This window comes from Microtus ochrogaster (genome assembly GCF_000317375.1).
Source record: "Microtus ochrogaster isolate Prairie Vole_2 chromosome 14 unlocalized genomic scaffold, MicOch1.0 chr14_random_2, whole genome shotgun sequence".
Classification (NCBI taxonomy): Eukaryota; Metazoa; Chordata; class Mammalia; order Rodentia; family Cricetidae; genus Microtus; species Microtus ochrogaster.
In genome coordinates, this window is record NW_004949097.1 from 15537391 (window position 1) to 15548570 (window position 11180).

At 42.3% G+C, this 11180-nt stretch overlaps 1 protein-coding gene across 3 annotated transcripts in view; it reads right to left on the minus strand.

Moving 5' to 3' along the window:
* Window positions 1-11180, minus strand: part of Dennd5b (DENN domain containing 5B) — a 120127-nt gene that overhangs the window by 18274 nt on the left and 90673 nt on the right. For all 3 annotated transcript variants that reach the window (XM_005364627.2, XM_005364628.2, XM_026787881.1), the window contains 3 exons: window positions 5727-5808; window positions 2594-2722; window positions 368-489 (listed from right to left, as the gene is read on the minus strand). In XM_005364627.2, the coding sequence (XP_005364684.1) occupies window positions 368-489; window positions 2594-2722; window positions 5727-5808 (333 nt within the window). The remainder of the gene's footprint in view (window positions 1-367; window positions 490-2593; window positions 2723-5726; window positions 5809-11180) is intronic.

Consider the following 11180-nt stretch of genomic DNA (forward strand, 5'->3'; position numbering starts at 1 on the left):
TTTTTTGAGACAGAGTTTCTGTGTAGCTTTGGAGCCAGCCCTGGAACTAGCTCTTGTAGACCAGGCTGGCCTCGAACTCACAGAGATCAGCCTGCCTCTGCCTTCAGAGTGCTGGGATTAAAGGCTTGCGCCATCACCACTGCCTGGCAAATACTTTTATTTCAAGAGGGACTTGAGAATTTCCCTACCACTAAGTCAGGGTTTCTTTGTTTGTTTTTTGAGAAAGGGTCAGGATATATAGCCACACTCACTGGTTTTGAACTGGCAATTTTCTTGTTTCAACTTCTGAGTGTTGGGACTACAAGTATTTATCACATGCCTGCTCACCCGGAAACTGATCACGTAAAAGTCACTTCTCCATACTCACTGATCGTGGTGAACACACTGGTGAAGCAGAAATAGTCCACAGCATTGAGGGAGAGCAGGTGGTAGAGGAACTGCTCTCGTTCTTCCTCGCAGCGTAGAAAAGCGTACCGTTTATAAAGCTTCCTAAGAAGGTAAACACAGGCACACATAGTGGTTACAATTTTCATTCTTAAAATCAAGATGTAGTTAACACCTTCTGAGCCAGGGAGCGGGTTCTCTACCATCTGCCAACTCTCACGCCCTAATTAAATCCCCGCATGCACTTGAGCTAAATAAAAACTAAAGATCAATCAAACAAAAAGTCCCCCTCAAATACCAGGCTGGAGAGACAGTGTAGTGGTTAAGAGCACTGTCTGCTCTCCCAGAAGATATGGATTTGATTCCTAGCACAAACATGGCATTTCCTATCTGTAAGTCCAGTCCCAGGGGACTGGCATTCTCTTATGACCTCCTGTGCACTGTACAATGTGGGACACAGACACACACACATAAAACAAACAAGCAAACGCTCACCTTACCACGTGGGCGCTGGGAATTGAACCGAGGTGCGCTTACATGCCGAGCCATCCCTTCAGCCCCCTCTACCTTATTTATTTGCTTCAGGGATCCACCTGTCTGTGCACCACCCCTTCCACTCTGAGACACACAACACCAGGCTGGGATTGCAAGCTTGTGCTGCCACATCTGTGTGGGTGCTAGGGACCTGAACATGGGTCCCTATGCTTACCTGGCCGGGCCTTTGACTGACTGAATCATTTCCTCAGGCTCCACTTTTATTCTATTTAATTATGCAGCCCAGGCTGCCTCAAACTTGCTATATTGCTAAGGATTACCTTGAACTTCTGGTCCTCCTGTCTATAACTGGGATCAGAGGTATGTACCATCATATCCCATTTAATCAGTGCTAGGGACCAAACACATGACTTCATGTATGCTAGACAAGCATTCTACCAAGTGAGTTGCGGTTTAATCCCTTATACTATGTTTTTTGTTTGTTTGTTTAAACCAACCTACTCTTTGGACATTAAGATTTATTCTAAGCTTGGAATGTAGCACTCATGAGGCTGAGATAGGCAGATCTCTTAGTTTGAGGTCTACCTGATCTAAGTAAGTTCCAGGACAGCCAAGGCTATGTTGTAAGACCCTATTTCAAACAAAACAAAACAACTCATTCTACAATGCTCCAGGGCCATAGATGTGAGTGCGAGAGCACAAACAGTCCTGGTTACCATGTATGGGTCCAACAGAAAAGCCACGGCAAGGTTTGAATCAGCTTCTTTGCAAATCTTTGCTCAAGAACTTCTTAGCGTTCAAGTAAATCCTAATGTTCTTATCATTTAAATGGATTTCTGGCTAGGCATGGTGGCTCATACCTAGCACTCAGAAGCCAGAAGAGGGCACCATATCTCATTACAGATGGTTGCTGGGTATTGATTGAATCCTCTGGAAGTGCCCTTAACCACTGAGCCATCTCTCCAACCCAGTATTTTCTTTCTTCTCTTCTCTTCTCTTCTCTTCTCTTCTCTTCTCTTCTCTTCTCTTCTCTTCTCTTCTCTTCTCTTCTCTTCTCTCCTCCCTCCCTTTCTCCCTCTCTAAGATTTATTATGTAGTGTAGGAGGGTCTTCTGTCTCTGTGTTACTTGGCCTTTTGATAGGGCAGCCCTTAGGTGGGCGGAGTAGACAGAACAGGATGCTGAGAAGGGAAGTGTGGCAGACGCCATGATTCTCCTTCCTGAGACGGACGCTGGTTAGACTCATGCCGGTAAGCCACAGTCAAATGGCAATACACATTAATGGAAATGGGTTAATCAAGATGTGAGAGTTAGCCAATAAGAGGCTAGAGATAATGGGTCGGTCAGGCAGTAATTTAATTAATACAATTTCCGTGTGGTTATTTTGGGGGCTAAGCTAGCAGGGCGGCGGGACACAGTCCACCGCTCCTCATTACAACAATTATGTATACAGTATTCTGCCTGCATGGCAGCAGACCCCATTAGAGATGGTTGTGAGCCACCATGTGGTTGCTGGGAATTGAACTCAGCCAGTGCTCTTAGCCTCTGAGCTATATGGCAGCCCCACGAAGGTATTTTCTGAAGCACACCTGTTATACAAGAATGTATGTGTTCATGAATCAGGATTTATGATGAAGGAGCTAGTTTCTTAGCTTATTTAATTTCCTTTGTAAGCACACATCACAGAAACAAATGTCTTGAAAGGCGATGTCTTACTTGGTCAGTAGTTGGTTGGAGAGCAACTGCTTGAGATGCTGTGACAAAAGTTTCTTTTCTAGAGACAATCTTATCCATGCCCGGGCTCGGCCAACATCAGTCTTGATCTCACTCATGTTTTGAACATGCCTAAAAGTCAGTACCAAAAAATAAGATTTTTTTTTGCATTTAAATACATCTTGTTTTTAGACAACATATATGAAATGCCTTATTCTTAAAACAATGCATCTGATTCAAATAAATCACAGTCAAAACAAAAGTTCTGTGTAGCCCTGGCTGTCCTGGAACTCACTCTGTAGACCAGGCTGGCCCGTGAACTCACAGAGATCCACCTGCCTCTGCCTCCCGAGAGCTGGAACTAAAGGTGTGTGCCACCACCACCTCCCAGCTTAGTCCCTTTTGTCCTGGTGTTGCTTGGATGACATGCAATAGCCAGTCACGGTGAAAGGGGCAGATCAAAGGTAACTGATCAATTTGTTAATTTGTTAGTATTTTTCCATTTCTAAATTATCCTTAAAGAAAGTCACATATAGGATCACACTGTCTCTATAGACGTCCAGGAGAGCAACACTGCCATCTAGATTCATGTTTTCACAAATAAACTGGTAACTATTGAAATTAGCAAGGATGTGCTTAACTTGCTCTTCAGCCCCAGTCATAAAATCCTAGAAGAGATTTTTAAGGATAACTTTAAGATAGAAAAGAACTAAAAAATATTAACAATACTGGGCCCAGAAAAATTCTTTTTTTTTTTTTTTTTGGATTTTTGAGACAGGGTTTCTCAGTGGCTTTTGGTTCCTGTCCTGGAACTAGCTCTTGTAGACCAGGCTGGCCTCGAATTTGCAGAGATCCACCTGCTTCTGCCTCCTGAGTGTTGGGATTAAAGCCAGAAAAATTCTTTTATATTTAGATGAAGAAATAGGTAATACACATCTTTGTTGTTGCTGTTTAATTTTTGAGAAAGAGTCTTACTATGTAGCCCCATCTGGCCTGGAACTCATCATGTAGACCAGGCTAGCCGCAAACTCATAGATCCATTTGCCTTAGTCTCCCAAGAGTTGGGATTAAAGGCGTATTCCACCATGCCTGACTTGAACTCTGTAGACCAGGCTGGCCTCTCACTCTGCTTCCTAAGTGCTGGAATTAAAGACATGAACCACCAGCACTGTAACACACTTTTGAGGGTGGTCAAAGCCTCAGAGATTTCATCTGAATCTCAGACCTAGTTGTACACCAGAAATGACATTGTACATGGCACGGTGGTACATGCCTACAATCCCAGCATTCAAGAGGCAGAGGTAAGCAGGCTACTCAAGAAAATAAAAATAAAACAATAAAGTGTGCGTTAGGAGGTGGACTGTATATATTTACACATGAGTGCAGGTGTCCAAAGAGACCACAGACAGTGTCAGATGACATGCAGTGGAGTCACAGGCATTATAAGCTGCTTGGCTGGGTGCTGGGAACCAAACTCAGGTCCCCACAAGAACACTACAGGTCGGGGCTGAGAGCACTGATACCACAGAGAACACAGGCTCAGTTCCCAGCATCCTCCCAGCAGAGAAAAGGAAAACCAGAAAAAGAAAACAAAGTAGATGCTTGTAATCCCTGTTTGGGAGGGGCTTTCTAGCTAGCCCACCCAGCCCAACTGTCAAGAGATCCCCTGCTTCTGCTTCCAAGTGTTGAATTCAAAGACACATGCTACCACAACAGTCTTTTTTTCCTTTATTTTTTTTATTTTCCCAAGATTTATTTTTACGTGTATTGTTGTTTTGACTGTATGTATGTCTGTGAGGATACCATATCCCCTAGAACTGGAGTTATGGACAGTTGTGAGCTGTCATGTGGGTGCTGGGAATTAAACCTAGGTTCAAATCTAGAAGACTAACCAATGCTTTTAACCACTGAGCCATCTCCCTAGCCCCAGGACAAAAAGTCTTAAGTATCACGGTTATTTTATATTTTATGTACACACATTTTAAAAGCTCATCATCTTAAATGTTGACTAAATATTGTGCTGAAAATGTTTATAAGAAAAAAGCCTAACCATTTTCGTTCTTTTTTTTTTGGTTTCATTCATTCATTCATTCATTCATTCATTCATTCATTCATTTATTTTGAGACAGGGTTTCTCTGTAGCTTTGGCGCCTGTCCCGAAACTAGCTCTTGTAGACCAGGCTGGCCTCGAACTCCCAGAGATCCGCCTGCCTCTGCCCAGTGCTGGGATTAAAGGCATGCGCCACCACCGCCCGGCTTTTTTTTTTTTTTTGGTTTTATTTTGCTTTTTTGAGACAGCTGTAACAGCCCTGGTTGTCCTGGAATTTGCTTTGTAGACCAGGCTGCCCTTGAACTCAGAGAGACCCACTGGCCCCTGCCTCCCAGGTGCTGGAATTAAAGGCATGCACCAACTACTCCCTGGCAAGAAATGCTAATTTTAATATTTGTATTTCTAAAGCTATATCTTGTTGGGTGATGACGGTGACTCACAACTTTAGACCCAACACTTGGAGGCAGAGACATGTGGGTCCCTGAGTTTGAGACTAGTCTGACCTACAGAGTGAGTTTTATCATAGTTAGGGTTACACAGAGAAACTATCTCAAAAAACAAACAAACAAAGATAAAAAGAAAAACTATCTTTCAGAGATCAATTTTTCTGCCAAGCCACCTACTGTTATTTTTTGGCCTATATCTATAGATAACATGCACTTAAAGAGATTCAGAGCTGTTTCAGAACACTCTTCCCCACTGCATCTCCCCTTTTATTCAATGTCAGAAGAAAACAACAAACAGTACAATAGTAAAACAATTAAAACTGAGGCTCGAGAGACGGCTGTGCTCTTCACCCAGGTTTCTCAGTGCCCAAAAAAAAACCATCCCTGACGCTGGCTTGAGGAGATCTAGTGCCCTCCTCTGAACTCCGTGGGCACCAGGCATGCATATGGTTTACATACATGTAAATGCAGGTCAAACACTAATACTCCTAGAATAAAAATAAATAAACCACATCTAAAATTAGGAAAATACTTTCTTCAGAATATGTAAACAAAAGGTATGGTTACAATCACGTGAGCAATCTGGGTGAAAAGCTACACTTCACAGTTATCACCGTCCATTAACATGTGTAACAAATACCTCATGTCTTGAATTAGAGAGACCCTGAGTGTTGGTAACATAACTCCTGAGTCAGATTTTCTTCTTTCTGGTCCAAGGGCAACTATGTAGAAAAATATTAGCAAAGTATTAGGAAAATAACAGTGAGCATTTATACTTTAACTTTTAATCTTTTTGAAGACAAGTCTTTCTCTGTTACCCTGGCTGGTCTTGAACTCACACAGATCTACCTGGCTTTGCCTCCCAAGTGTTGGGATTGAAAGGATGTACCACCATGCTTGACCTATTGATACATTTTAAAAATAATTTTTAAAAAATGTATGAGTTTGCTGGTCAGTGGTGGTGTACACTTTTAATCCCAGCACATGGGTGGCAGAGAAAGGAGAGAGTCTCTGTAGAGTTTGAGGCCAGCCTGGTCTACAGAGTGAGTTCCAGGACAGCCAATGCTACAGAGAAATCCTGTCTCAAAAAAAAAAAAAAAAAAACCCAAAACCAAACAAATTCTGAGATTACAATTTAAATGTATCATTTCCCTCTTCCCTTTAACCTCCCAATGCACCCTGTTCTCCACGCCTTCGCTCTTTCAGGTTCACAGCCTTTTATCATTGGATACGTGCATGTATATATACTTCTAAATAGATAGATAAAACCTGCTCAGTCTGTACGCTACTTGTATGCATGCATGTATTTTTTTAGGGATGGCCATTTAAAACAGCAAACGTGTGTTCTTTATAAACAAGCTGTAGCTCTATTTGGAAACAAAAGATATTTTATGGAGTACACCTGGTAAACAATGCAGTATGTGCAGGCTCTGGCTATGAGGCCAGCTACTTGGCCATTCGTTCTCACAGTGCTGGGTAGTTACTCAAAAACACTGTCTCATGCACCCAAGGCTGTCCTCTGACCCTGAATGTTAGGGTTACACGTATGTGATATGATTCTGGGGACTGAACCTAGGACATCCTCAGCCCAGAAAACATTTAATATTAAACACAGGAAGATCCTTTTTTCTTTTCTTTTCTTTTTAGATAGGGTTTCTCTGTATAACAGCCCTGACTATCCTGGAAATTGCTTTGTAAACCAGGCCTGCCTCTGCCTCCCAAGTGTTAGGTTCAAAAGTGTGTGCCACCATGCCCAGCTTTTTAAAATTTATTTATTTATTTAACACTACTGTTTTGGCTATTTAGGCTGATAAAGTCTTCCTTCAAAGTTCAGAATTCTAACTACCATAGCATGCAAAGTGAGCATTTAAACTGATTTCTAAAAGTATAAGGTAGACGAATGATTTTCTTTTCTTTCCTTCTTCTTTTTAATTTTGAGACATGGTCTCATGCTGTACCTGACTGCCTTGGAACTCACCATGTAGTCTAGGCTGGCTCAACTCACACGATCTATCTCCACTGGCCTCTCAAATGCTAAGATTAAAGGTGTGCACCCATCATACTTGGTGAGTAATTCTCTTATAAATTAAATGGTTAAATGCCACATTTATTTCACTTTATTAAAACTTTCAAAAATTAGATTGATATGAGTTAGAGTGTTTTGCCATCATGCCTATTGGTGTACACATACACACACACACACACACACACCCCATGTGCATGTTTGGCATGTGTTTAGTCCACAGAGGTCAGGAGAGGGTACCAAATTCCCAGGAACTAGAGATAAGGATGGTTGTGACCCATCATTTGGGCTCTGGAAATCAAACCCAGGTCCTCTAGAAAAGCAACGGTGTTCTTAAACATTGATCTCACTCTCCAGTTCCACAGCTAACATTTATAAAGGAAGGAAAATGACTCTTACAGCAAGCATTGAGCACACAGCCACAGGCTATGAAGTGGGAACTGGTCTCACTTTTGACGAGAAGCGATGGGATTTTATACCCTTTCTTCATTTCTCTTCTGTAAACGGAAACTGAGCTGAAGCACCGCAGTTAGCAAATACACTGATGAAACTTAAAATGTGGACTTTGCTTTATATTATAGCTACTTTTTCTCTGATTTTAGCTCCACTGATGTTGAGAAGTCGGGATGCAATACTCGCACAGATGTCTGTCTCCTGCCCAGGCCTCCAAGGAAGAGTCAGTCAGTTTTACTGTATTAGACCTTTCTGTTTTTGGTGCTTGGTGGAAAAGCTGGACTCATATCTAGTAGATATAAATAATCACTGTGGGACTGACACGGAGGCTCCAGAGGTGGTCAGGGCCTCTCTACATGGCCCTGGCTATCTTAGAACTCACTCTGTAGACCAGGCTGTCCTTGAACTCACAGAGATCCACCTACTTCTTCCTTCTGAGGGCTAAAAATTAAATGGGTGTGCCACAACATCTGGCTTAGGGAAGGCAATTTTCAAACTTGTACTTTAAAGACTAATCTCTCTGATACTCAGGGAAGTAAGGCACACTGAAGAAATTGTCTTAGACACTTTCAGGGAATATATATGTTTATCTTTCTATTAAGATCATCCTATGGGGGCTGGAGAGATGGCTCAGAGGGTAAGAGCACTGGTTGCTCTTCCAGAGGTCCCGAGTTCAATTCCCAGCAACCACATGGTGGCTCACAACCATCTGTAATGAGACCTGGTGCCTTCCTTGCCAACAGTACATTGTCTACTTAATAAATAAATAAATCTTAAAAAAAAAAGATCATCCTAGCTTAAGTGTGTTATTAAAGTGCATTATTCTTTGGAGGTAGAAAGTCAAATGGCTCAGAGAATGACTCTTCATTCTGACATTACAATACAGCCATACAAACAGTAAGAAATAGGGTGAAAATGGTACAATGGTACAAACCAGTACGGCCAGCATTTGGAAGGTGTAGGCAGAAGGTTCAGGAGTTCAAGGACATCTTTAGCAACAAGAAATTCTGTCTCAACAAACAAAACTGAACAAAATAGCAATCTCAAAACAAAATGCTGAGAAGTGGGAGAAGATTATGAAGCAGAAGAAAAGAATTGAAACCATAATCAGCAAGTTGGCTAGGGGGAAACAACAGAAGAGCCAAAAAGCTCATGAGACTCTCGCAATGAAAAGGAGGCCCAGAGGTACAGCTCAGTGATGGAGTGCTTGTCTACTGTGTGTGAGGCCTGGGAGCAACAACACCATAACGATACCAGGTAAAGGGACCGGTAATTTGTCAGGAAATGTGCTCCCCAAAATTGTGTTTATGGCTCAGCCCCCAATACAGTGTTCACATTTGGGAGGTGACTGAATCATCTGGACTCTAGCCCATTCAGCAGATCAAGTCAGTGACGGGCAAACAGTCTGGTGGCACCGGAGAGCAGCGGCAGGTACGAGAAGGCAGGGCCTACGCAGGTCAAGCAGGTCATCGAGAGCATGTCTTGGAAAAGTGTGCTTTCTCCAGCTCCACCTCCATTCCCCGCAGCCCTCAAGTGGGCAATGTTACTCTCATGCATTTTTAAGTCTAAAACTTACTTTTTAATGCTCCTTTATCATCTTTCTCCCCATTTACTGTCTGTTTATCACTAGACTGGAAGCAGCTTAATGGTTGAATATGATGTTCCTGAACCCTGTGGGGAATTTAACAGGCGTCCCTGCTTGGATGGGGGACTGCAATGGTCTATAAGAGTATGTACTGCTCTTGCAAAGGACCCCAAATTTGGTCCCATCACTCACGTTGGGTAGACTGCAAGTACCTGTAGCTATACCTTCAGGAGACTCAATGTTGTCCTCTGGCCTCCAAAGACATTTACACACATACAATCATATAAATAAAAAAATATATATTTAGGGGCTGGAGAAATGGTTCAGAGGTTAAGAGCACTATCTCATCTTAATTGAGCTTGGCTTTTCACTCCATGAACAGCCCCTTCCTAGGAATTCATTCTTGCTTGAGACAGGGTCTTACATACACCCCAGGGACAGCCTCCCACTCCTGAGCCTGCTGCTCCCACCTTGAGGTTGGTTGGGATCACCACTATGCTCAGCTCCACCTTTTCTAACCAGGGTAAAACCCATGTACTGGCCTTCAAGCTATGGTCAAGTGAACTTTAGATAAGCTACCTTGTTTATATGGTTTTTCATTTTAATACAGGACACAGACCAATGACTTCTACTTTCTACACAGCAGAAATGGACGAAGAGATCTAAACTGTACCGGTATAAATACAGTTACGGCTGAGGCCATCAGGACACTGACAAGCTCTGGAGAGGGGTTCCAGGGCAATGTAATATCAAATCCATATTCTTACTTGTCTTATACATTTAAAAAATGAGGTTTTTTACAAGTAAGCTGTGAGGGAGGGCTACCTTGGGTACGGACAGTGAAGGAAAAGGAACTGGGATCCAAGACGTCCCTTTACTTCCCTTCTTTCATTGGTTCCTCCTTTTTATTTTTTCAGTATTGGGGACTGGACTCAGAGTCTCACACTTGCTAGGTGAATATTCTCCCACTGAGCTACGTCCTCAACCTACAATATTTTATTTCTTAAGTTTGTGGGTTAGGTTATACATTTTTTTATTTTATTTTTGGTTATAGATTTTTTTAAAATCATGCACACACACACACACACACACACACATGCATGTTCTATGGTCTCTAGATTGAGGTCAAAAGATAATTTTGTGGCCTTGATTCTCTCCTATTATACGAACTCAGGGGAGCAGACCCAGGTTTTCAGGGTTGGCAGAGGAACATTTATTCACTGAGCCATACCACTGATTCTGACTTAGGAGTTCAGAAATTTTTACGGCTGGTTGTGGTATGCATGCATTTGATCCCAGCATTCTGAGGCAGAGGAAGCGGGAATCTCTGTGAGGTCTGGTCTACATGGTGAGTTCCAGGCCAGCCAGAGTTACATGGTGAGATCATGTCTCAGAAAACTTTTAAAAAAAAAACAAAAACTTTTATTTCTGAACTTTTTGAAAGAATGTGTTATTTAAAAAATGGTTCCTAAGTGGCTAACTCACTATAAAAATCTTTCCCTAACCCCTTTCAGGTTTTTTTTTGGGGGGGTGGGTGGGTGGATAAGGTCTAACCATGTGCCTCAGACTGGCTTAGAACTGACGACCTTCCTATTTCAGCCTGAGCACTGGAATTCTACCACACCAGCCAAACCATTTTACTTCTATTAACTTCCTACTGTTAATTCTACCTTTTATGAAACAAATGGTTATCTTAAGGAGAATCAGGCTCTGGGCTGTGGATGACTCAGTGGCTGAAGCCTTGGGTTTGATTATCAGCACTGCTAAGAAAAAACAAACTCTTTGTGAAAAAAAATGCAATAGTTGTATTATTTGGCCTAAGGAATAATATATAATTCTGATTAGCATCTAGAAATTGAAGAATCTGACTCTTGGGTTGAGTGTGGTGACACATGCCTATAGTCTCAACTACATGTGGAACTAATGTCTGAGGAAAGCCAGAGCATCTGTAAGACCCCCACCTCAGAGCATCTGTAAGACCCCCACTTCAGAGCATCTATAAGACCCCCACCTCAGAGCATCTGTAAGACCCC